At 56.7% G+C, this 25,123-nt stretch overlaps 4 protein-coding genes across 5 annotated transcripts; 3 read left to right on the top strand and 1 right to left on the bottom strand.

The window, feature by feature from the left end:
• The first annotated feature begins 1,980 nt into the window (after positions 1–1,980).
• On the top strand, positions 1,981–2,865 carry H1-0 (H1.0 linker histone). The gene has a single exon (XM_009959268.2). The coding sequence runs from the start codon at positions 2,110–2,112 to the stop codon at positions 2,689–2,691; it is 582 nt and encodes a 193-aa protein (XP_009957570.2). The 5' UTR covers positions 1,981–2,109; the 3' UTR covers positions 2,692–2,865.
• A 1,514-nt stretch (positions 2,866–4,379) lies between these two features.
• Positions 4,380–10,306, top strand: GCAT (glycine C-acetyltransferase). The gene is made up of 9 exons (XM_086468910.1): positions 4,380–4,581; positions 4,683–4,813; positions 5,408–5,509; positions 6,031–6,177; positions 6,460–6,614; positions 8,403–8,485; positions 8,863–9,034; positions 9,458–9,579; positions 9,955–10,306. The coding sequence occupies exons 1-9, from the start codon at positions 4,380–4,382 to the stop codon at positions 10,104–10,106; spliced, it is 1,266 nt and encodes a 421-aa protein (XP_086325036.1). The 3' UTR covers positions 10,107–10,306.
• A 2,717-nt stretch (positions 10,307–13,023) lies between these two features.
• LOC147416338 (noggin-like) lies at positions 13,024–13,902 on the bottom strand. The gene has a single exon (XM_086468921.1). The coding sequence runs from the start codon at positions 13,900–13,902 to the stop codon at positions 13,132–13,134; it is 771 nt and encodes a 256-aa protein (XP_086325047.1). The 3' UTR covers positions 13,024–13,131.
• A 1,077-nt stretch (positions 13,903–14,979) lies between these two features.
• GALR3 (galanin receptor 3) lies at positions 14,980–19,983 on the top strand. 2 transcript variants are annotated; one of them, XM_086468941.1, is made up of 3 exons: positions 14,980–15,180; positions 16,473–16,844; positions 17,418–19,983. In XM_086468941.1, the coding sequence occupies exons 2-3, from the start codon at positions 16,495–16,497 to the stop codon at positions 18,301–18,303; spliced, it is 1,236 nt and encodes a 411-aa protein (XP_086325067.1). In that variant the 5' UTR covers positions 14,980–15,180; positions 16,473–16,494; the 3' UTR covers positions 18,304–19,983. The 2 variants fall into 2 exon arrangements, with proteins under 2 accessions (XP_086325067.1, XP_009958657.1); XM_009960355.2 differs by having other exon boundaries at positions 14,980–16,844.
• Positions 19,984–25,123: the final 5,140 nt, after the last annotated feature.

Genomic DNA, 25,123 nt, shown 5'->3' on the forward strand with positions numbered 1-25,123 from the left:
CCCTCTTTTTTGACTAGATAAAAATTAGGGAGCTAGTCCAGATGAAAGGGTTGGAATCCCCATGTATAGGGAAGAAAGTCTTTGCCCACCAGCAGCAGCACCCACCAGGGGAGGCTGAGCTGCCCCACTCAGCTGCAGGAGCTGCACAGGTGACCGGCTGAGCTTAGAACCCTAATTTTCAGCTGGCTAAAAGGTAGGAAAACATCTTCCTTCCTCCCTTTCTGCCTCTCCCCCGCCCCATGCTGCCTTGCCTCCCCATCACTGAACTGCCCTGATAATGGCTGCCTCGTTTTTAAGGCTGGAGGCTCTGTGGTCAGCCTGTGGTGCTGTGCCAACCCCGGGGGCTCAGGCCGGTGCTTACACACAACCCCCTCCTCATCTACCCTCAGAGCCACTTCTGACGGTTAAAAACTTGGATGCAAATAAAAGCAGATGGTGCCTTATCTGCACACGCCTGGGTTGCCTACGTGCAGGCAGCCAGCGACGGCGGTTTATTCCCGGCTAGGAAAAATGAGCGCTCCTTCAGCCAGCCAAAGTGTTGCACAGAGGCCACCAGAGCTCGCTGGCCATGTGCCCCGTATGGGATGGAAAGCAATGTATTGATCAGGTCTTAAGCAAAAAAAACCAACAACCCAGGGTATGGGGGAGGGTGGTTACAGTTAGGAGCTCTTTGCTGTTAATAAAATCAGATGGTTTGCAGGTGCCATGAGCTTGTCCCGCTCCCCAAATGAAGCAAGGCACATGAAAGAGCAGCACCAGGGAGGGAGGGACAAGGGGATGACCCCAGCAGCCCTTACACCAGCAGGAAAGGATCAGGGGGCTGAGTGCCTCCTCTTGGGACAGGGGTACGCCACTGCACCCTCACATAGTGCGTGTGTGGGTCAAGGATATTTCTGTTTCTGTTATTTCCATGTCTATTATTTCTATGTCTATATTGGTATCTATTTGTGGCTATAACTCTATTTTATGTATACTTTTGTTTGCCCCTGGTCAGTGGTTTTCACGCCCCTGGGCATCCAGGGCACATCGAGGTTACAGATGGGCGCTCGCTGTGTATTTTAATGTCCTGCTGAAGCGCTGGGGGTTTGGAGGCGCCCGGCTTCACCTCCGAGCACCGCACGGCGTGTCGGTGGGCTCCAGGCGGCTGCACCCACGTGTTTTTAAGAAATAAGGGGGAAATCATCATCTAAATCCTACGGGCAAGATGATGATAGCAGCTACGTTTAATCTCCCAGGAACAGCTGACCACTCACCCGGCTGGGAAAGGACGGCCAGTCGTCACCGCTACATGTCCCTGCTCTGTCCCCTCACAAAGAGTTGCATGTGTCCCCCCAAATAAGGGGACAACCTGTTATTTGTGACCCCCACCACACACATGCAAGGGCTGAGCTCATGACCCCAAAGCACCTGGTGGGGGGCAAAGAGGGCAGAGGAGTGGGGCAGAGGCACTGGGCTGTGGGGCACTGCTTCTGAGCCTATTTGGAGCCCAGTGCTCCCCCTTTTCTCCTTGGTGCCCCCCTCCCCCCCCCCCCCCGGTGTCTCCTCTAGGGTCCCTTCTTGTCCCCCAATGTTTCTCCCTGTGTCACGCCTTGAGTCCCACCGAAATGTCCCTCCCTGACCCCCAGCATCCTCCCCTAAGGGTCCCTCCAGGTGTCTCGATGTTGCTCCAAGTGTCCCTGCCATGTCCTTCCCTGTGTCCCCCACTGTCCCCCCCACCACGTCCCCTCCGGGTGCTCTTCCTTGTCCCCCAGTGTCTCTGCCCCGTGTCCCTCGCGCCCCCCGCCCGGCGGGCCGGTCTGGTCCGGTTCGAGCCGGGGCGTGGCGGGGGACGCACGGGGACACCGGCGGCGGTTGGGCGGGTGACGTGCGCGCGCGCAGGGCAGTTCTCCCTTCGGTCCGGCCCGCGCCTTTAAAAAGGAGCCTGCGGCGGGTATAGCCGCAGAGGGAGCGGTGACGGCTCCGGCTGCGCTGCGCTGCGGTTCTCGCCCACCGCTCCTTTCCCAGCCTCTCCCCGCCCAGGGGCGGGGGTGCCGGGCCGGGCCGGGCCAGGCCAGCCAACCTTCCCGCCCTCAGGGGCTCAGCGGGACGTCACAAGGCGAAGTGCTAACGATGACCGGGAGCCCGGTCCCTGCCCTGACCGTGGCCGCCAAGCCCAAGCGGGCCAGGGCGGCGCGGCGGCCAGCCGCCCACCCCACCTACTCGGACATGATCGTGGCGGCCATCCGGGCTGAGAAGAGCCGCAGCGGCTCCTCCCGCCAGGCCATCCAGAAGTACGTGAAGAGCCACTACCATGTGGGCCAGAACGCGGACATCCAGATCAAGCTCTCCATTCGGCGCCTGCTCGCCGCTGGCATCCTCAAGCAGACCAAAGGGGTCGGCGCCTCCGGCTCTTTCCGCCTGGCCAAGGCGGCCATCAAGGTGAAGAAGTCCCCGGCCAGGAAGAGGAAGGCGGCAGCCAGGAGATCCAGGTCTCCCCGCAAAGCGGCTAGGCCCAGGAAAGCCAAATCACCAAAGAAGCCCAAATCCTCTGCCAGGAAAGCCAGGAAAGCCAGGAAGTTGAGAGCCAGCCCCAAGAAGGCCAGGAAGACAAAGACTGTTAAGGCCAGGTCACTGAGGGCGTCCAAGACCAAGAAGGCAAAGCGGCCAAGACTCAAAGCCAAGTCCAGCGCCCGGAAATCACCCAAGAAGTGAGAAGCCTAGAGGCGTTTCGGTACTCTCCCCATCGGTTTCTGTGAATAGCTTTTGCCTTCATCTTTACCCCTTCCTATTGCATTTATAAAGAATTGATCTATCCCTCTCTGGAAAAAGCTGGAACATGGCAGTTGATGAAACATAAAGGAACACCTTTGTCAAGGAGAGTACCCATTTTTAAGTCTGGTCTGGGTTTTTATTTTGGCGTTTCGGAAATTTTGTGTGTCTGATGGTTGGTTTTGACACTGGGCTGCTGGAGTGCTGGGAGTGATGGTGACTGTGTGTATCTGTCGAGGCTGTACAGGATTTCAGTTCCTGATCCTGCCCCAGCTCCCGGGGGGTTGTGTGTTTGCTGGGGCCGGGCAAAGACTCTGTCTCTGTTGGAGGGGAAGCGGGAACACACGGCTGCAAGAGCCACATCCTCCCAGGAGGAGGAAAGGGGGCTCCCTCTTCCCTCCTCCACCACCCCAGGTCCCAACCATGGGGCAGAGGCGAGTGGTGCTGGGCTGTTGGGTGCGAGGTCCGTGTGGTGCTGGAGATAACCACCCAGCTGGGCAGGCGATGGGGCTGCCCAGCTGCCTGCAGAGCTGCCAGGGCACAGCTGGGTGGTGGCAGGGACAGGACAGAGGAGGTGGAGCGGGGCCAGGGTCTGTCCATATTTGCTTTCAAGAAGTTGGAGGTGTCCAGCAAGTGGTAAGGGTTTGATCCACACGGAGAAAGGACGAACACGGCTATGAGCAGCTTTGCTTTTCTCCCTGGGGTGGGAAATGGCCTGAGCATGACAGTGGGCAGCTCCGCAGGTAGGCTGGGGTGGGCAGCCAGGGCAGGGTGAGGCAGGACTGCTGGGCACAGCCCCGCTGTCCCCCCAGGGTTCTGGCTTTGTGCCCATTGGGGCTGGCCCAGCTCCAGAGCCTGCCTGGCCCCTGCCAGAGGCCCTCCGTGGGCAGGGCTGGGCAGTCCTGACAGCGGGGGCTGGCAGGGAGCCTGCGGGCCAGCTCTGCTGCTCAGCAGGGTCTGACAGCCTTGGGCAGGAGGTGCCTGATCCCCCTTGGCTAGAGACGTCTAAACCCCTTGAACGTCAGGATCCTCAACCACCTGGGCCAGGAGCTCCGAAATCCCAGGGGCTGTGGGTGCCCAATCCTCTTGGGCTTGCTGTGCCTAAATCTATTGGTTCCAGGGTCTTCACCTTCCCTGGTGGTAGCTCCCAGATCCATTGGCCTGATGATCCTAAATCACTTGGCCGAAGGCACCTGAGCCTTTTATCCATCGAGGATCCCAAATTGTGCAGTTGTGGGGTCACTTAACGCCCCTGGCCTTGTTGATCCTCAAGGTCTGTCATGGCCCCCTTGCTCCAAAACCCCTTGGCCCGCCCCAACCCCCCCCCCCCCCTTCCTGAATCCCACGGATAGGGTTCCTCCAAATCCCTCAGACTCCAGGGATCCCAAATCACCTGTTTTTTGAGGTGCCTAAACCCCTTGGGACAGAGCCGCCTCCCCCCCCCCCACCCCGCCCCAAATAAACAGGTCTAGGGAAGGTGCCAGGCGCCTTTCAAGCTACAGGGGTGGGGAGGGGGCGGAGCTACGTTGCCGCCCCGCCCACCGCCGGCCACGGGGCGTGGCCCCCGCGCACCAATTGGTGCGCGGGGGCCACGCCCCGTGGCCGGCGGTGGGCGGGGCGGGGTCAGCGGGATGTGGCGCGGCGCGGCGGTTCGGGTACTGCGGAGCGGCGGGGCCGGGACCCCCCGGGCCGCTTCGGGAGCGGCGGCGGTTGAGCTCCGGCGGCGCCTGGAGAGCGAGTTGGAGGCCATCCGAGGCGCCGGCACTTGGAAAAGCGAACGAATCATCTCTTCCCGTCAAGGTCCCCACCTCCGCTTGGCCGGCGGTGGAGCCGGTGCGTACCGGGTGGTGGGGGAGGGCTTTCGATCTCTTTCCCCCCCTCCCTCCCCGGTGCGACACCCGTGCTTTTCTCTATCTCTCTGTCTCTTCCCGCAGGGATCCTCAACTTCTGTGCCAATAACTACCTGGGGCTCTCCAGCCACCCTGAGGTGATCCGTGCTGCTGTGGAGGCCCTCGAGAAGTTCGGTGCTGGGCTCAGCTCCGTCCGCTTCATCTGCGGTACCCAGGTACCAGGGCAACATCCCCTGCTCCAGGGTGGCCTTTCTCAGGGGTTCTGCTCAGACACCCCTCTCAGCACTTGCATGTGTACATGTGGCCGGGTGGAGAAAACACCTGCCCAGTCCCTGCTAGCCAAGGATCTGGAAATATGCCAACTTAAACCCTTACAACCCCTCAGAGAGCAAAGAAACGAAACAGCCCTCTGACTTCAGGAAATGAATGTCTTTTTTTGGCTCTCTTAAGGGTCAAAATTACCGTGAGTCTGACTTGAAATGGCTCTGTCAAACTCATGCCGGTTTATCCCCGCTGGAGTCCTTTCAGCCCCCTAGCTGGTGACGTGCAGAGAAAACTCGGAGCTGCTCCCCACTGTGGGTGGGTAGTTGGAGTCTCCCCGCTGCGCTTTTGGCATCCAAACCCATAACAGCGTTTTAGGTCTGCGTTTGCAAACTCTCTCTGAACACAACTAACTTCTCCCACGCAAGTACACCTTTTCTGGGTAAAACCCGGCTGTTCCCACCCCTTGCAGTCAGTGTTTAACAGCAGTGGGCAAGCGAGGACTTGTGCTGCTCCACCGGTGACGCTGGCTCCTCTCTTCTCTTCAGAGCATACACAAGGACCTGGAGGAGAAGATCGCACGTTTCCACCAGCGGGAAGACGCCATTCTCTACGCCAGCTGCTTTGATGCCAACGCTGGTATCTTTGAGGTTCGTAGGGCTTTCCTTGTGTTGTGCTTGGGGGAGGGAGGTGATGGCGACGTGCCTGCTGTGCCTTCCAGAGGCTCTGATGTGAGCCGCAGAGAAGGTGCTGGTGACTGGTGGTGGAGAACCCTGACTTGGTTCACGTGGACTGGGGGAGCCGTGCGGCGCTGTTTAATCAGCCCTGACCTCCCGCTTCTGCAGCCAGCTCCAGGTTTTGGGGAGGGCTCCCATTTCCTGGGAGGTCTGTACTCCCCCTTGAAGCGTAGGTGAGGGGAAGGGGTGATTGTGCAGGCTTGCTGTGGAAGGGGAGGGAGGTTTTGAGCTCAGAAGCCACAGACAAGAGCCTGGCCTAAGGAAATTGTGGGATTAGGTGGCTGGGAAAGAAAGTGGAAAGTTTAGCAGTGCCAGAAGAGACGTGGCAGCTGCCATCAAATGCAGCCTTGTCTGCTGCACTGAGAGAGGCTGGAAGATCTCCGTGAGGTGGTGCCCTGGAGCAAAGGAAGATCCTTTCTGTATGGCTTTGCCAGGCCTTGCTGACCCCAGAGGATGCAGTGCTGTCGGATGAGCTCAACCATGCCTCCATCATCGACGGGATCCGCCTGTGCAAGGCTAACAAGTACCGCTACAAGCACATGGACATGCAGGACCTGGAGGCCAAGCTGCAGGACGCACAGGTACAGAGGTCTGCTCCTGCCCCAACGTGAGCGTGCTCGCTTAACTGTGCTGCCTCTGCGTGGTGACCAGCCCCGAAGGGTGAGCTCTGCCTTTGCCTATGCTGTAGCATCGGTTTTGCCAGCAGGCATGGATAGGCAAGGTGGGGAAGCAGCTGGTTGCAGTGCAAACACCCCGTCTCGGTTAGATGTATCCACTCACTACAGAAGTTGGACTATGTCCTGGTCTCCTTCACCAGCCCCTCTCCTCAGGGTGACATCTTCCTGACGCTCTTCCTCCCACAGAAACATCGTCTGCGGCTGGTGGCCACCGACGGTGCCTTCTCCATGGATGGTGACATCGCACCCCTGAGGGAGATCTGCCAGCTGGCCCAGAAGTATGATGCCCTGGTCTTCATTGATGAATGCCACGCCACAGGCTTCCTGGGACCCAATGGCCGGTAAGGGGCTGTTTTACCCCTGTTTCTCCCCTCGACCCCATTTACCTCTCAGGCGAGGCCAAAGGTGGTGATGGCTAATGTGTTTTTGTGGGGGGACTCCTGGAACCACCGTTTCTTGAAGGCTTCGCACCCCACCTCTGCCTCCTGATAATATATCCCTTTTGGGGCACCTGAGGGGATTGAAGGGAGGTACTTTAGCACTGACCCATCCAAACATGACAGCCACTTCTCTGTGTGTAAGGGATGGTGTGACCCTCTCATCTGCCTCTTCTGGCAAGCAGTTGGACTTCCCGATTTCTGAATCCTCCTCCTCTCAGCTATCACTTTCAAATGCTTGGGCCTTGGGGGTTTTGTGGAGTTAGCTTGCACAGATTGATTCCCTCAGGGCAGCTTTTCCCTCCGTCCCCTGGAAATCCTCCAGGTGCCAAGCAGTGCACTTGCTGCAGGTGTTTGCCGAGAAGAGACGCTTCACGTGCTTGTTTTATTCAGGCACACAAGTGCCAAGCATTCTGTTGCATGGCCCTTCCTGTTCTCTACTGGAAGGCAGAGACCTGTGTGAGGCAAGACCTCTAAGAACGAGCAATGGGTCCCTCCTCAGAGGAATAATGCTGGAGATGTTGAGGAGAAAGCCATCTCTGAAAAAGCCAAAAGTTGCTCTATGAAGAGCTCCCTTCCAGCTCCCTCCTTTCTAGAGAGATCTCATGTGGGAAGCTGGCAAGTCCACATCAAGCTGTGAAATGGGTGAGAAGTGAGAACTAAGCAAGAAAACTTGCCTCGTTTTCTCACCAAGGCCATGGCAAACGTTTCATCCTGGATCAAAATGATGGTGCAAGAGACATCTTTTAAGAGAATGGAGGCCATTCCTGGTGGCACTTTGTCACTGACAAGAGACGTGGTCGTGCTGAGCTCTAATATATTCCAGACCCTGTAGCTGTACTGAGCTTTGTCAAATTTAATTCTTCATAAGGAGAAATCATAGGATGGTCTGCTTGTCTTGTAATCTTCCTTCCTTGGGGCATGGTAGCCATCCTGTGAGTTGAGGTAGACCTTGTCGTTCTGTCCCAGTGGGCTCTGTGGTCCCACCAGCTGCAAAAACAACTGTTTGACTGCACTGAGGTGCGTAAGTGCACAGCGGCTTGAGGAAGAGGGAACGATTACCGAGTGCTTCATGAGTTGTGCTAGTTTCAGTGTGAACCTGATGTTGTTGTCTCCATCACTGCATTTCAGGAGAGTGAACAGCTGGGTGGCCATGCTCCTTTTTGGGCTGTAGGACGCAAAGCTGCAGAGCACATTTGCCACGTCCAGTTAGTTCCACTAGGGTAGAACTCAACCTGGGTGCTTTAGGCCTGTGTGCGTTTGGGGCAGCACATCAGTGACGTGCACAGCCCACCTCAGAGGACATCAGCTGCTCTAGCCAGGCAACTGTTTTTTCCCTGGTGTAGGCCAACGGTGTGGCATGTCAGAGGCGTGTGCAAGACCTACATCAATGGCTAGTGCTCTCTTCGGACTGTTAAAACTTCTGTGCGGGAAGTTTGAGCACTCTCCTATCTGTAAGGGATGAAGAACCCATGCTTTTACCTAGGGAGATCCCAGCTTAGCCTTTCTGCAGGAGAAGGGAAGGTCAACACTTGGGTCGAACTACCCCAGGGGGTTGTTCTGCCTGTACCAGAAGGGGGGACACTGGAGACCTGGCTGGTGGCGCTTTGTTTCCCTTGAAGCATCAGGTGTAGAGCAGCTCCCCTGGTGCACGCTGGCACAGCTGATGATGTGACATTCCTTTTTTTACAGGGGTACGGATGAGCTCCTGGGAGTGATGGACAAAGTCACCATCATCAACTCCACCCTGGGAAAAGCTCTTGGAGGAGCTGCAGGTGAAGGCATTTTCCTGTCCAAGGCCCTCCATGCCCTAAAGAACTCCACAGCATCGCTTTGATGTTTCCTCCTTCTGCCTAATGATAGAACAACAAGTGCATGTTGTCCTCTTCTACTGGTGGCATGTGGCTCAGTTTGGGACCCTGCTGCAGGATCAAGGGAGGTCCTGCCAGGTGCTCCTTCTGCTGTCATCTTCCCCATGCATTTGCCTTTGGGATCAAGGTGGAAACTTGGTAAAAGGCATCAGCTGTGATTTTTTAGGCCTGGTTTGTACTGAAATTCCTGCTGTAGGTGACAGGTTGGCTTTATTGAGGGGCCACCCTCTGAACAGGTCACCCTGGAGTGCCTTGTCCATTTCTCTGTCCTTCATCTGCAGGTGGATACACAACTGGCCCCAAACCCCTCATCGATTTGCTCCGCCAGCGTTCCCGCCCGTACCTCTTCTCCAACAGCCTGCCCCCCGCTGTGGTGGGCTGTGCCTCCAAGGCCCTAGACCTGCTCATGGAGAGCAATGCCATTGCACAGTCCATGGCTGCCAAGACTCAACGGTGAGGAGGCCATATTGGGGTGGCTAGCAGCAGGGGAGGTTCGTCAGGAGTGAGTTGTCCACGTGTGTTCATTCACCCCCTGGTCAGAGCCCTGAAGGCAATTTGCAAGTCACGGCCAGGGGTTGCTCAGGGGAGACCACAGGATGTGCCTCTGTGTGTCAGACAGAGGTGCAGGTAGATGTGTCACATCTGGGTGCTTTGCATGTTGGGACACATCTGCCTCTCAAGCAGCTGCAGTCCCATGGAGCAGGAAGTGGCAGAAGGTCACTCCAAAAAGAGAGATCCCTTCCCTGCACAGGAGATGCAGGTGGAGCAGAACCACACCCAGCTCTCGGTGGCCAGGGCTCCCAGGGGAAAGCCAGGCAATGGTCCACAAGGACAAGGGTGACAAGGTTTTACTCATCCTCTTGTTGTCTTCACCAGGTTCAGAAGCAAGATGACAGCAGCCGGCTTCACCATCTCAGGGAAGGACCACCCAATCTGTCCTGTAATGCTCGGGGACGCTCGGCTGGCTGCCGTGATGGCTGAGGACATGCTGAACAGAGGTGAGCTGGGGAGGGAGCTCTGGATGCAGACACATGCCTTGAGGGGAGGGACAGACAGTGGTGGTGCCCCCACCATCCTTCCTCCAGAGGATGTTCCTGCATGTTATTTCTATACCCTCCAGCTGCAAATGTTCTCATGGTCCCCCTCCGATGTTGCTGGCTTCACCTCCATTAGCCTTCTTGTCCTGCCATACTGGGCTTCATCCGCATCGCTGGACCTAACCCTCATTTCAGTGCTTAGGAACAGATGCCACTTGAAAACTGTGAAGCCTCATTAAGAGGGGAGGGAGGATTTAAAACCGTTCTATCACCCACTACCACTTCAGCCTCCCTCCCTCCCAGCCAGCTCCAACTCACCCTGCGTTTCCTCCCCAGGCATTTATGTCATTGGCTTCAGCTACCCCGTGGTCCCCAAGGGAAAGGCCCGCATCCGGGTCCAGATCTCGGCCGTGCACAGCGATGAGGATATCGACCGCTGCGTGGAAGCCTTCACCGAGGTGGGACGGAAACACAGAGCACTGCCTTGAGGGGCCAGCAAACGCCTCCTCCAGTGCCCTCCTTGCCCACGACCAAGTGCCTGTGCCAGGGGAAAATGATTGAGCTGCCGACAGCAGGCCCGGTCCTCAAGGCATCGCAGCCTGCGGGAGGCTGTGGCTGTTGCAGCATCCTAGCAGCAGCACTAGCAACCAGCTCTTGTGTCATTAAAGGTGTCCTGCAGTGCAGCGGATATTTGTCCAGCTCTTGTTTTCTTATCCAGGAGCTGCAGCCCATCCCCATCCTCTCTTGCTGTGACTGTACACTGCTGTGTGTTCCTTGAAGCTTCAGTCCAGGCAGTGAAGTGCCACAACTCCTACTCTCTCCTGCTGATGGTTGCTAGTATGCCCAAGGTCACCTGCTTCCTCCTTCTCTTCTGCGAATCCACCAGTGTCACCCCAGCAGACCTACCTGCTGTAGTTCCCCACCAAGGCAGGGGCATTTCCCAAGCCCTTGGCAACCTGGGCCACCAGCAGCTGGTTTGGGAAAGAGGGCATAGGCTGGCCAAAGCTCCGGTCCTCCTTTCTTCCCTTCCCACTCCTAGGTGTTGAGTGTGAGGCTTGCTTCATCCCCAGGGCTGGCTTTAAGTCTTTGCCCATTGCTGTGGTGCTCCCCAGCCTGCCCTAGGAGCTGCATCTCGGCCCAGAGAGGCTGTCAGGCAGCGGGCAAGCCAAGGCAGCAGTGGCCAGCAGCATGGTGAGAGGGCCTGCATCTGCCTGGGGCTGAGGCCAGGGGCAGAGCAGCTGACTGAAACCTGTAATTTCCCTCCATCAGCTGCAATTTTTGCACAGCAGAGAACACACAGCAGCCTGGGATCTCTGGATTTGTTCCTCCAAGCTGTGCTGGGGTAGCGATTTAGCACTCCAGCAGGAACAAGTGGGTTCTGGGCATCTTTCAGGATTGCTTTGTTTGTGTTGGTTTTGCTCCAGCGGAGAAATCGCTTGTGTCCTGCTGTCTGCCCACGTGCTGAACCAAATACCAGCTGCCTGCAGCCGGGGACAGACTCTAGCCAAAATAAGGGTGTGCTGTGCTTGGGTGCCAGAGCACAGGGTCACGTCAGCAAAGGCCTGCTCCGAAAACGCTACCTGCTGTTAGGCAGTCAGGGAGCGAGCTACAGGGCGATAACGTGTCTGACTTGAACCAGAGGAGCTGCAGAAGGATGCAGAAGTTAATCGAGAGTTGCAGGGCTTTACGGGATGCAGAGGGCAAGGGAGAAATGCGTTTTCTATAGGGCTACTGCCAGACATGGTTAGAGCTACTGGTAGTGTAAATGTGTACTGTTTTTTATTTAATTTTCCGTCTCCACAGAGCCCTGAGCTCAGCTGGCTGATAAACTGTGATATGGAGTTCCCTCTGTGTGGCGCCAGGCCCTCACGGTGCTGCAAACCCTTCCCCCTTATCAAGACAGTATTTTGGGAATGAGGAATGTAATGTGGAAACAGCAGGGGGTTGTGCTTAGGCCTCTCTTGCAATCTGGAAGAGATGAAGCTTCAGCCAGATGGGCTCTGGTACAGGGGGTTTGAGTTCCTAATCACTGCTGTTTTGAGCCCGATGCATGTGCACGCCCTTGCTCCCCACTACTTGCACACCTCCATTGCACACCTGTACGGTGCTCCCCCTCTCCTTCCCTCCTCCTGGTCCCCCAGCCCAGGCCTCCCCCTCTACCCTGGGCTTCCACAGGCAGCCCTGCTGATGCCTCTGCTCCGCTCAGGGCAGCCAACCCAAGCAGTTTAACCCTGCTCCAGCTTTCAAGTCCCCCTCAATGGCAGAACAGTCATACAGATGTCTCGCTGCTCAGCTGCAAGAACGAACAGCAGCAGCCTCCCTCCCCTGTGATGCACACACTTCTTTCGTGCACACGTGAGCTCCCCCTTCTCCTCCTCCTCCTCCTCCTCCCCTCACTAAGTGCCCTGACCTCCCTCTCCCCTCCATCTCTCCCAAGCCCCTCAGCAGCTGACCCCACGCGCTCTGTCTGCCTCTCTATCTGCTTCAAGGACAAGCTCTGCAGCAGACTGCGGTTTGCATGGCATGGAGAGTGCCAGAGCCTGGGGAAGGCAGGAGGGTCAGATGATGGCATGCTGGAAATAAATAATGCAGCACCCATTGACTGCAGGCGCCATGTTAATATTACATTCCCAGGCAAAGCCTCCAGCTCTTTGTTTCTTCAAGGCCTACCGACGTAGGTCTGATCTGCAGCTCTTTGCAGCTTTTAGCCCAGAAAGTAGAGGATTTTTTTGCTGGGTGGAATGTAGAGGCAGACATCATTTTTCAAGGGTGCAGATCCCACCCTGGGCTCGCCAACCCACCTCAGACCCCGCAGGGTGATCTGCCAGGCTTCTCCCTGGATCTCGAGCTGTCACCCTCTACACCATGTGGGGTAGATGAGGGATCCCCTTGAAGTAGGAGACTGTCCTCTCCCATCCCGTTTCCGTACACACCCACCCCTATAGATGCTTCCAGCCCTGGGTCCCTGCCCACCCCCCACTTCTTCCACCCTCACCAGGCTGCCTCACTGCTGTCCTAAACCTGCCCCACTTCCCACTGACACACTCCAGCCCCTGTCCACACCACCATTTCTACCCTGAGCTGCGATCCACCACCCTCTACCCCTTCCCCGCTAGCAACCCTCTGCCCTTGCTCCCTGCCCACAGACCTGCCCAGCTTGGACCGAGCCTGCTGGGGCTGATTTAAACAGGGTCTGAACCTGCTGTCGGGTGCCATGATTTTCCCATCCCACATCCCTTGCTGGAGATAAACACTGCACAAGGGCCTCCACTAGCACCAATGCCTCCCCGTGCTGGTGGGCAAGGGGCAAAGCAGCCGCGTCCCTCAACCTGGGGACTTCGGCAAGAAACAGCAATGACCACAGCTGAACCCTGCTTCCTTTCTGGAGGTTTATTTCTCTGTTTGGGGGATTATCTTCCCAGCTCCCCAGCCCCAAGGGTGAGTCCAGGCAGCCGCTTGCCTTTTCAGGCCATTTGGCTGCAACATTTGCCAGGAGGTCCCTCTGCAGCCCCCTCAGCGGCAGGAGCACTTGCAGGCAGTCACGACGGGGTAGGGGATCTGCCGCCAGGCGCAGTGTTGGGGGCCGGGTGGCTGGGGGGCCCAGCAGTGCCAGGCCAGCAGCTTGATGTGGGTGAGCTGCGCGGGGCGGCAGGTCATGCCGGGGGGCCAGGAGCAGCCGGGGGGGCCGGTCTCGCAGGCGGTGTGGCGCACCCAGCGGGGCCAGAAGACGGGTCCCAGGTCTACCCAGGCGGAGGTGAGGCGGCAGGCAGCCCGCTCCACCAGCCACTGCCGCAGGCGGTGGGCCAAGGCCACCAGCAGCTCGGGGGGCAGCCCTGGGCCGGGGGGCAGCAAGGTGGGCACCTCCAGCCCCTCCGCCTCCCGCCACAGCTTTCGGCGGTACCGCCCGGCGCCCTCCGCCAGGTCCCGGCTCACGGACTCGAGGTTCTCCTCAAGGACGCTGCCATTGCGGTCCCGGGGCTCCTCAGTTGCCATCCAGAAGGGGTCAAAGGCCGAGCCCAGCAGCCGCCGCAGCCGCCCGGGCCGCAGGTGCCGGGGCTTGGGGGAGTAGCGGTAGTCCTCGGGGGAGAGCGAGAGGCTGTAAGGCCGCACCGGGGCCGAGGGGCGGCCACGCAGCAGGTGGGCAGTAAGGTCAGCGGTGCCAGACGGCGACGGCAGTGGCTCCCGGGGTTCCTCTGGAGGCGATGGCAAACCCAGGGTACCCGGCGGCTGGAGCAGGCAGAGGAGGAGGAGGAGGAGGAGGCAGCCGCGGTGCGGACCCTCCATGGCAAGCAGCGCTGCGGCAGGCTGTGCCGGGCTGCGGGTTTGAGTTTCGCCGCATCCCCCTGGTTATCACCGCATCCCGAGGCATGGCCTTCCCCTTTTCCCTGGTTACAGCAGCTGATAGCGAGCCGGCGGGGACACCTCACTCCCTCCAGGCGGGGAGGAGAGGCCGCATTGTCCCTCCTGCCAGGCCAAGGGTTGCCGCTGACAGGGGCGTTGGGGCTGCTGCGGAGGAAAAGGGGCTGGCACCTCCTCTGCATCCTGCTTCATCGTTGGAAGAGGTGTCCAGGACCTCCCCAGCGAAGGGGAGCTGGTGGCCTTTGGGTCTTACCAGGAAAGGACCACTAAGCCACGCTCAGCCTCAGTGCACCTGGAAGTCCGCAGGGCACAGGTCCTGTTGCGGGGGTGGATGCAGCTGCAGGGCGGCAGGGCAGGAGGTCTGTGTCCGTCACTGTTGCCTCTCGGCACATCAGCCGGCACACGTGCTGTCCCAGGCAGCTGTGACGGAGCTGAACCTCTGGAGATGGCCTCTGCGGTTTGTCCTCCCTCCCCACACTGCAGTGCCCCAGCAATGCTGATGGAGGGCAGACCTGGGCTGGACAGAAACCAAAACCTGCTTTCCCCTCCTTCTCTGTGTCAGTCTTTGGGGGAGAGAGTCAATATGCTTTACTAAGAATTAGTTAATAACAGCTAGTAATAGCAATTAATTGTTCGTGCCTCAGAGGGTTTAGACCCATATCCCAAGGATGGGGCATGGGCCAGGCTCACCGTGGTAGAATATTCATATTCCCTGGAGGTGTGGGGACACACGTCCTGAGCATCCAGCATTGAGGGGTGCCTGCAAGGCCTGCTGGGGTCCATGGGACCGTGCCCCACTCCATCCTCCCTCTCTCACTGGAAAGCAGTGGGCTTTTTCTCCATTACCTCCTCCATGCTGGAGCAGGGAGCATCTGATCCTGCTGGAAGGCTGGGCAGAGAGGAGTTAACTCCAAACCCAACCTCAGGGAGAGGGGAGAAAAAAAAACAAACAGAGATCAATGGATCAGCAGCAAGAGCAGAGGGAGGGAAAAGGGGGAGACAGAGAGGAGAGAGAAGCTCCAGAAGGAGAGAGACAGTGTGGGAGCCAGGAGAGAGCAGAGCTGGTGGCAGGCAGGAGGAGGCAGCGGAGCACCAGGCAGGGGTGACGGTGCTGCCCTGACAAACTCTTCAGTAGCAGCGTCCTCCTCACCACTGCTGCCTGAGCCGGACCGAGCTCGAAGCTGCAGGCCCTTCCTCACAGAGGTGAGTGCTGGCTTCCTAAGCTGAGACGTGGCCCCGGGCTCCCTGAGCAGGGAGATGTTGGCACCCAGAGGTGCCCAACAGTCTACATGCGAGGTGCATGCCCAGAGGAAGACCAGGGAGATCTGATGGGGCCAGATGGAGGAGCCAGAGGGGACAGTAGGACAGAGGGGACCAAAGAGCCAGAGAGGCAGGGACAGCTTTTTGGTGTGATACAGACAGGCTGCTGGGAAGAAGTGGTGTGAGCTGAGGGATGGGGGAGCATGGGGTGAAGGAGCTTGCATGACCCAAAAAAAGAGTTAATTGCATGTCAACAGTTGCTAGATAACAGTGTCTTTCCCTCTTGGTTGCTGCTCAGTGAAGGACAATTTGTTCTAATGATAGCATAACATGGGGAAGGCTCATTAGGAAGTAGGCTGCTGGCGCTCCCTGCCTGAGCATGGTGTTACTCAGGGCTGGAGGAAGTTTTGAAGCAAATCACAATACCTCGAGCTGCAGTAATAATACACTCCTTCGCCATGATCATCATGTTGTGTTTCAGGTGGCTCTGAGGTCTCCCCCCTCATCCTTTCCTAGGCGCCACCATCTAACCTGTGACCACCTCTCAGCACCAGGAAAAGGTGCCCTTACTTTCCTCTCCTCTGTGGAGCATAACTACCGTAAAGGGAGCAAGGAGAAGCCAGCCCCAGGATGGAGGTGCTCCCAGCTTAAGGAGCTCCCTTGGGGCAGGAGTGTGGTGGGGTGCTGCTGCTGCAGGGTGTCCTCCAGGCATCAGGTCCCTGGTGCAAGAGGTAGCACAGCCCTGGGGTGAGTGTGCCAGGACCACTTGCAGCCCACGGAAGCCCCCTTTACCACAGCCTCATGGCTGAGCCCTGTTGAACACCATTCAGGATTTAGACTTGCCAAAGCAATCCGTTCCAAGAGGTTTAGCAGCTTTGGGATTGTAGGAGGAATGTAGGGGAGGCCAGGCAGAAGAGCAGAGGGTCTTTCAGGGGGCTGGGAGTACAGGAGACGCCATGGTGGGGATGTGAACCTGGCAGAAGGAAGGGGCTTCAGCTCTGCTGATCTGACTGATCCCAACAGCATTCTTGCCAGTGACATCTTGAAGATCTTGGTGTTGTCATTTAACCAGCTGGTTGGGATTGGCATGCCTGGGAGAAACGTGGGCATCAAACAAAGGCCAGGACAAGGCACCTCAGGGCCAGAGCTCTAGTGGCCACTGTGGTAAACACCGACCAGCACCCATGTGCCTACAGCCATGCGCAGGTGCTGTTTCTCCCTTTCTCCCTGCACAGGTCCCCACGGTCAGATGAGGAGATGCCAGGGGGATGGAATGCCTCTTCCGACAGCCCAGAGCTACGCGCTGCAGGGATTATTGTGCCCATCATCTTTTCCCTCATCTTCCTCCTGGGTACTGTGGGGAACGGGCTGGTGCTGGCCGTGCTGCTGCGGAATGGCCAAGTCAAGTACAACACCACCAACCTCTTCATCCTTAACCTGGCCATGGCTGACCTGTGCTTCATCGTCTGTTGCGTCCCCTTCCAGGCCACCATTTACACCCTGGATGGATGGCTCTTTGGGGCCTTTGCCTGCAAGGCTGTGCATTTCCTGATCTACCTCACCATGTATGCCAGCAGCTTCACCCTGGCCGCCGTCTCCGTTGACAGGTAAGTGTCCCCTTCCCTTTGAGTCCCTCAGCTCAGGAACAATGTTGTTTGCTACCCTTGAGCTAAGAGGTGGGGAAAAGGCCAGTCCTTAACCTGTTTAGTGTACTGTAAGAAGCAGGTAGGGTCTCCCCAGAGGCAGGGCCAGCAGAGCCAGCCTCCCCTGGTTACTCAGCCCTCACTTGGGAAGGAGGATTGCAGGCACATGCTGAGGTTTGGTGTCCACCATGCAAAACCAAGAACAGCAAAATCCCCAAGGCAGCAACACGCCACAGGAGAAACAGGGAGCCTTCTAGGTCCTGCTCCTATCCTTCTCTTCCCTCGTTCAAGAGGCATTGCTGCTTGCCCTTCCCAAGCTGGCACAGCAGAGTGGGTGATGGAGATCCCAGACCCACTGTTGGGATGACCCTGATCTGTGTGAATTCACCATAACCCTTCCTACCAAGAGGCAGGGAGGGGGAAGAGATGCGTGGCTGCATGAGAAGGGATGCACAGATGCAGCTCCACAGAGCAGGAGAGGTACCTCATCTCACCCATGTGTGTTTGGTCTCTCCTTCTCCTTCCCCTCCTCATCAGGTACCTGGCCATTCGCTATCCGCTGAAGTCCCGTGATCTCCGCACCTCCCGCAACGCAGGAGTGGCCATTGTAGCAATCTGGTCACTGTCGCTGCTCTTCGCGGGGCCTTACCTCAGTTACTACCAGATAGTCCATTACCACGGGGTGCCCATCTGCATCCCCATCTGGGAGGACCAGCGCCGAAAGATTCTGGACATCCTCACCTTTGTCTTTGGATACCTCCTGCCCGTGACCGTGGTGAGCCTGGCATATGCCAGGACCATCAAGTTCCTGTGGACTTCTGTAGACCCCATAGAAAGGATCTTGGAGTCCCGGAAGGCCAAATGTAAGGTCACCAAGATGATTGTGGCTGTGGCCATCCTGTTCTGCCTCTGCTGGCTACCCCACCACCTGGTCATTCTGTGCTTCTGGTTTGGCCACTTCCCCTTCAACCGAGCCACTTATGCTTGCCGCCTGGCTTCCCACTGCCTTTCGTATGCCAACTCCTGCCTCAACCCCATTGTCTACGCCCTCATCTCCAAGCATTTCCGCAAGCGTTTCAAGCAAGTCTTCACCTGCCTCTTCTTCCAGAACAAGACCAGGAAGAAGAAGAAGAGAGTTGGAAAGAAAGTCCGTGTGGTCAATGTGGGCAAAGGTTTCACCAACAGCACCAGAGGTTTCTATGGAGACAACACTGAGGTGACCCAGGTCCCAGAGGAGAACACCAGGAAGAGAGACCCTGAAAGTGCCAGACATGCCAGAGCATGGACTCATCAGCTACAAGATGCCATGGTCTCTGTTCAGAAGGACCTGCTGGAGGTAGAAAGTTTGGCAACAGCTGGCCATCCCCTAGCTATGACCCCTCCAAGAGGAACTCATGAGTTTCTGACTGTTCACTACAGATGAACAAAGTGAAGAAACCTGTTTTCCAGCCAGTGAGCAGCCACTCCATTCCCAAAGAGGCAGAATAATGTGGGGCAGAGGGGAATGGATGCAGCAGAGCCACCAAAAGATCCTGTGGCAATGGTTAGCCTATTGTCCCCGCTTACCTTCACTCACTGGCACACAGCATTCATGTAGGAAAGGCACACTCCACCCGTACAGATGCAGAATGGAGGGACATGTTAATGTGATGAGAAGTGACCTGGGTGGCATTTTTGCAACAGCTTTTAAGGCCTCCATTTCCCAGCTTCCTAACTTGCTAATTTTGTGCAGCACCTTGAAAATCTAAGAGGGAGACAACCAAAATGAAAACATCCTGGTAGGAAATTCAGGCTCTTAAGGGCACATCGAGCATGGGTGGGAAGGGTGGAGAGAGTGCATGGGGACCTGAGTGTGAATAGGGTAGCTGGTAGCCTCTCTCCCTGGCAGCCCCAAGCAGTGGAACACTGTTCCCTGCCCACAGGCCCTGCTCCTCCCATGGGCCAGGGGCAGCCCTTGTCCACCTTCATCTCCTTCCCTAGCCCCTGCATTCAGATCAAAGGACCTTTGCCACGCTGGCTGATGTACAAGAAAGCCAGCCGTCTGTGCCAACAGCTCAATGATCCAAACTCTGCAGCAGTCACTACCTGTACTCAAATGATTTATGCCGTGGCAGCTGAAGAATGGAAAGGCTTGTGTGCCGACACCTCTGCATGCCTGCCCTCTGCATCTGTGGCTTCTCTGAAGTTCAAGGAGGAAAGGACCATCTGTCCAGTCTCTTCTCTCCACCCTGCTCCACCAAAAGTACTCGATGGAATATGTTTCCTAGAGTTCTGTCCCACCTAGCTTTAGCTCTTGCAAGCAGATCCTGCAGGGTGCTGTCCCAATGCTCACAGTTCAGAAATAATTCCTGATAGACATCCTCAGTTCTTCCTAAACCAGCGTGCTAACTCCTTCCACCACATTGTTCCACCTAATCCGCCTGTATGCTTACTTTCTGTTTGCCCTTTGCAAATTCCTGAGGGATTGCTGCCTCGTCTTTGATCTTTGCTGGCTACTCAGAGTTTCATCCCTTCCTTCTGGGGCTGAAGGAGCTGTTGCTCTCCGAGCAGTGACGTTGTTCAGTGATATTAGCCCCATGTGTGTGGTTTACTGACTTGGCCAGACATTTTTTTCCATGTGATGATGATGATGATTGTGAGCGAATTGATGGCTGTCAGCAAAGCAGAAGAAAGTAGCCAAGCTGCAAAATGAGCTGTGGAGCCAGGTGACAGTTGCAGTGAGGCAAAGGAGAAACAGGCCCATCACACCCATATGCACTTAGTTCAGTCCTGTCTCCTCAGTGCCGCTTTCTACCTGATGGAGAGGGCTTCCAGGAGAGCACCAGGCCAGCACCGCTCAGTGGGTTGGGACATCTTCCAAGCTGGCCACCGTTATAGGATTGCTGTGGGACCCATGTCCACCTGGGAGCACTGCAGAGGAGCCTTTGGCTGTGGTAGCAGCTCAATGACACCTCGCAGCACGGCCAAGAGTCCTCGTGGACTGACAGTGAGAAGGATGGGAAGTGCCGTGGGAATGGTGGGGTGCGACAAGAAATCACATTCACCAGAAGGTGCTGGAATTTCTCCCCTGCTCGACCTTAATAAACCCTGGTAATTTCCTTCTCCTGACACGTTTGCTGTGTGCTGCATACGATCTCTGCCCAGCAAGGGGCTCTGCAGTTTGGGCTGGAGGTGGTGGAGGCTGCATGAGCCGTCTGACCACGGTCTGGTGCTCCCGAGGCACTAGCAGGGCATCATTTGTTTTATTTGACTTTGCAGACGCTGCAGAAATGTACAGAAGAAGCAAAGCTGAGAGTTTTAAGACAGATCCAGCACTGCTGGTGTTCAAGAGAAAGTCATGGGAGAGGGAGACAGAAGCAGAGAGAGGGAAAAAGAGGGATGGCAAGAGGACAGGTGGAGGGGGGCAATATGAATGAGAAATTGGGGGGCTGGGCGGGAGCCATCCACAGGGACAGAAAGCGGCAGCGAGAAGGCAGGCCAAAGTGAGGGGGTAGAAGCAGAGGGCAGAATGGAGGACAAGAGGGCATGAGGGAGGTGGGAAGCAATGTGTTGGCAGAGCACCCACGTTTTGGAAGGAGCCTTCTCCCCACCCCAGCAGCGTCACGCTGCTCCGGAGCTGGGGTGAGCGTCACTCAGCCCCATGGTAACTTTCTCCAGCATTTTTCTGCATCATCAGGCTGCCAGAGAAGCCCAGAAAAAACACGATCCAAGCAAGGCCTTTGACCAGCCTAGCGCACAGGGGAGAGGGAGAGAGACGGTGGGATGTGCATTGCTGCAACAGCCGCAATTTGCCACCGTGCCTGGCAGAACCAGGGCCAGGCACATGGCTGACTTCACGCAGCTCCGGTTTTGTCACATAGTCGGTTTTGTCACATAGTCGTGACATGAGTAGAGAGGGGAAGGGGGACAAGCAGGGTACTTGGCTTCCCCAGTAGGCCAAGTCCATGTGCCACGTGGTGATTGCAGCTGCCTGAGACCATCCTCAGTAGGGGTGAGGCAGCTTCGGTGTGGGGACACAAGCTCCGTGATGCCACCTGGCTTGCAAGTGCAAGCAGGACAGATCCTGTGTCATTTGCCAGTGCAGACGTAGCCCCTAAGCCTCAGTCCTGTGGGTTGGAAGCTTTTGGTGATGCTGTAGGACAAGCCCTGGAAGAAGGCCTAGGAAGGGGGCAAAGACAAGTCACCTGAGAGACTGGGACTGGGGAAAGAGAATGCTTTTGCTGGCCAGGCAAGCCCTGAGGAAGGGAAAGAAACCGATGGACCTCCATGGTGAGAGGTGAGGGAGAAATGCTCTTGGCATCACACTTCCTGACTGCATCCCAGGGGCTTTGCTTTCCTCCAGGAGAGGCCAGGATCATCAGGTCCACACCTTATCCCCACTGCGACGGTTTTCTGTTGGCAGTGAAAGAAGTGAGCTCACTTATCCAGACCCATAAAACTGAGCTCAAGCTCCACAGAGCTGCTCAGCTGCTCCCTCCACAATCCTGCAGCCAGGCCTGAGAGGCCTCAGCCACAAATCATTAGACCTACTGCCATCCCAGCTCAGTATTTACAGTAAACTTTATATTATTGCAACAGCCTTCTTCTTCCTTAATTACATAAGGTATCTAATTAGTGCTGTGTGGCTCATGACTATGTAACTCTTAACATGAGGCAGGTCTGCACCCATAATGCCGTAAGAGCAGGTGAAAGAGGGAAAACTCGGCAAAATTCTTTAGTGACTTTAGTTGTGGGACACTCCAGACTTCCACACTGGAGCTGGGTAACAGTTGCACATCGTCATGGCAGCCAGCAGTAGGTTTCAGAGTGAACACCTTTGCCCTGAACGAGGCAGATCACTCTCCTTCCACAGCAGTTCACTTCCCCACACCCCACTGCCCACAGCCAGCATGTGCATGGAGAGATCCCTGCCGGCAAAGCCCTACAGGCTGACTTTCCAGGTGGAGACGCAAGGACTGGGTGCTACGGCAGGCGCTGTAGCCTGGAAATCTGCAGGGACTGCGCTCCTCAATTTCCAGCTAATTAAAACAGCGAGGAGGCTAACGGTAGGGAGCACCAGCTGGCAGAGAAGAGCCATTTACTACCAGCCTGCTGATTGTCGGGAGCCGATTGCCAACATGAGCCTGTGTCAAACGAGAAACTGCTGGAGGCTGCACAGCCCCGTCAGTGGTGTCCTGAGCCCCTCACGGGCTGCGGAAGCCGCCAGCATCCTTGCTTGTCCCTGTGCACGGTGGAACCTTGGTGAGGCAGCTGGAGGCTGCATCAAAAGTAAAGGGGTTTGGGCCCCAGCTGTGCCCTTCGACGCTCTCAGTGCTGTAAGCATTGTACAGCGGGGTTGGGGGACATCAGGCAGCAAAGGGCTTGCAGAGCTGTGATGTGTCTGAGCAGAGCCATGAGCCCCCCCCCCCCTTTATTTCTTTTTTCTGTCTGTCCCCTTGCTTCTGCTTGCCTAAATCTTCCCTTATTGCTTTGTCCTGCCCACTCTTAAAATTCCCAGGCAACGTGGTACTTCTAACCCTCACTGAAGCTGTTGCACGCCTCGCTAGAGCTCAGCTCCAAGGACACCCCGTTCCCTGTGCAGAGGTCACCCGAAGCGCTGCGCTGGGAATTATTTTTCTTTTTCCATTCAAGTGTTTGATGGTTGCACCTGCAGCCTCCCTTGCCTCCTATCCCTGTTTCTGATTTCTCCAGTTCCCCTCCCCTGTGGTGGCTGCCACTCCTGTGTCGCCGATGCTTTTCGGAAACATGTCCAGTGTGCTGTGCCCACCTTCTCGGGGACGGCTAGTCCTGCAGCTGCCCTTTGCACATGATGCCGTGGCTGGTGGCCAGCTCACATGGCCTCCAGGTAACACGAACGTGTACATCATTTTTGTGGGTGAGGACTCACTTCACAGCCCAAAGCACTGGAGTAAGAAGGGACAGCAGTCGGGAGCAGTGATGCGGCACAGCCAGATGCTGCCTGTTCTTGCCCACATGCGGCGGGGCTGTTGGTCACCCCCTGACCGTGCTCATCCTGGTCCCAGCTTGCGAAGGAAGCTGATCAGGTCAGACAAACTGCTGCACATTGGGGTGAAGCCTAAATAAAACAGGACAGAGAGGGCAGAGAGAAGACCTGGGCGAGAATGTGCATTTAGTGCAGCAAGTGTCTGCAAGCCCTGGCTCCCATCCCTAAGCTCTGCCTGGTGCTAAGCCCTGATTTTGGGAAGCACGTGAGCGGGAAGGGCAGACACTGAGCCTGGCTTGAGGAGGCTCTGGAGCCAGGAGGGTATTCCTGTCTGCCCAGCAACAGCATACACGCTCCAACTGGCTTCTCGGCTCAAAGGCAGAGATGAAGAAAAGGTGTCACATCCTTGTTATAGAGCCAGGTTTAATTAAAGCTGAAGGAGCTTAATTGCTGCTTTCCACGCAGCTTCCCCTCCAGACTGATTTGCATTCTGCAGTCCCCGCTCACAGCTTCTCACCTTAATTAGTGACTCCTTCCTTATATTTTCTTTCCTACTTGTCATCACTCAGCCTGACGAGCTCAGCTTTAACCCTGCAGAGGCTGTTTTGCCACGTGGGCTGAGCGCAGCTCTGCTGGGCGCTGGCACTGGGAACGGGAGAGGTGACAGCAGGACGGGGCCTTGCGGCTAGTGCTCAGCACCAGCCCCCCTGCAAGCCGGGCATAGCTACCCTCTCGGGGCAACGTAGTCCTGCCAGCTGCGTGCTGCCTCTGGTGCCTGGCATCTCCCCAGCGTGCGTGCCGTGGTAGCCCCACACTGCTGGGAGGTGTCAGACCCAGGTGCCGAGAAGCTCCTCCTGCCTCTGCCCCTTCGTGCGGCTCTGGCAGCCCTGGTGGGGGGGTTTCCCTGTCTGCCGACGTGGGGCTGGGGGAGACGGAAAGCTGTAATGAGGACAGTTCCTAATTCCCCGGCAGAGCAACAGGCTTGAGCGCTGCCTGTGTTTCCCCGCGAGCTCCTGGGAACGGGACCTTGTGCAGACGCTCTGCCAAGAGCCAGGTGGGCCCTGCAAAGGCGGCTCGCAGCAGGACAGCCTTGCCGGCTCGCAGGCAGAGAAGTAAGAGTGTGACAGGGGTGGTCAGGGCACGCAGCGCTATTAGCTATAGGGAATTCTGCTTACTTGCTTTTGGGTTCAGCTGCTGGGTTCTTAACCCATGACCAGCCTGAGCAGGTTGCCAGCTGACCATTTAATTCTTCTAACAACCACGCACTCTCTCAGAGCTTTCAGAAAAAAACTAGAGAAACGCTATTTGCCATATCTCCTTTATCAGCTTCCTAATCAAAACTGCTGTCTCTTCCATCTAGTCGCCCCATGGGCCCTGAGCTGCCCAGGGCTGCTCTCCCACACTGGCCAGGCGCAGCGCACAAAGAAGGCAAGTACTTTTCTGTCTTGCTCACAGCATGAGCGGAGGGAGCAGATGAAAGGGTGGGAGTCTTGCCAGAGATGCTTCATGGGGCTTCTTTAGGAGCGTGGATAATTACAATGATGGATTTGGAGTCTGCTAGAAAGGCCAAGGTGGAGGAAGTAATGGGGTTCAGATGTTGGCTCAATACCCTGGAGTTTAATTATTTCAGCTGCTGAAGAGTTGAACAGATTCTGGATGCTCGCATATACTGCAGTGTGCGCTTTGCATTCGCTTGCACGGGTGAGTGGCCGCTTTGGAGAAAGGCCTTTTGCTTAATAACATCCATGCAGCTTCCTTGGGAAGCTTTGTTGAGGGCTGTTGCTTCTGCTCTGCGTCCTCAGTGAGACACAAGCAGGTTTTCAGTCTTCACTTGCTTGGATGAGCCAGATCCTTGACCTGGCTGGTTTTGGTTGTGTCTTACAGCAGAGATGCTATAAAGCTGTGGAGGTTGCTGCTGGTTTCAGTGGCTGGGGCTTCAGCATGCCACTGTAGAGCTGTGCTCTGCATGAGGAGGCGAAATGGAGTATATTTGGAGGCCAGAAGGCAGTGAGGGGGAAGCATGGCCTCAGGTCAAGTCCTGGTTGACATTCTGGCCCTGAGGGTGGGTGGGGGCATGTACCACTGCTCAGGAAAGGGACCTGGAAGGTGTGCTTCGTGGTGTAGCACAAGGAAAATGAGGAGATTGGACTAAGTTTAATGGCAAAATAAATAGCAGAGGGAAACCTGTGCTGTTGTTCTCACACTTCTTACTGCAGCAAACACCTCTGAGAGATGCAGAAAGTTGCCACCAGTCTCCCACCTATGGGCTGCGTGGGGAAATCTGTGGCCCAGGACACAA

Source organism: Leptosomus discolor, chromosome 1, assembly GCF_034619465.1.
Source record: "Leptosomus discolor isolate bLepDis1 chromosome 1, bLepDis1.hap2, whole genome shotgun sequence".
Classification (NCBI taxonomy): domain Eukaryota; kingdom Metazoa; phylum Chordata; class Aves; order Leptosomiformes; family Leptosomidae; genus Leptosomus; species Leptosomus discolor.

What these genes read in the sequence shown, in the direction of transcription:
- GCAT (XM_086468910.1), top strand. Translation starts at nt 4,380, where the DNA reads ATGTGGCGCGGCGCGGCGGTTCGGGTACTGCGGAGCGGCGGGGCCGGG. An exon ending in GCTTCATCTGCGGTACCCAG is followed by an intron (nt 4,814 to 5,407) that starts GTACCAGGGCAA and finishes TCTTCTCTTCAG; the next exon opens with AGCATACACAAGGACCTGGA. An exon ending in TGAGGACATGCTGAACAGAG is followed by an intron (nt 9,580 to 9,954) that starts GTGAGCTGGGGA and finishes TTTCCTCCCCAG; the next exon opens with GCATTTATGTCATTGGCTTC.
- LOC147416338 (XM_086468921.1), bottom strand. Translation starts at nt 13,902, where the DNA reads ATGGAGGGTCCGCACCGCGGCTGCCTCCTCCTCCTCCTCCTCCTCTGC.
- GALR3 (XM_009960355.2), top strand. Translation starts at nt 16,495, where the DNA reads ATGCCAGGGGGATGGAATGCCTCTTCCGACAGCCCAGAGCTACGCGCT. An exon ending in GCCGCCGTCTCCGTTGACAG is followed by an intron (nt 16,845 to 17,417) that starts GTAAGTGTCCCC and finishes CCTCCTCATCAG; the next exon opens with GTACCTGGCCATTCGCTATC.
- H1-0 (XM_009959268.2), top strand. Translation starts at nt 2,110, where the DNA reads ATGACCGGGAGCCCGGTCCCTGCCCTGACCGTGGCCGCCAAGCCCAAG.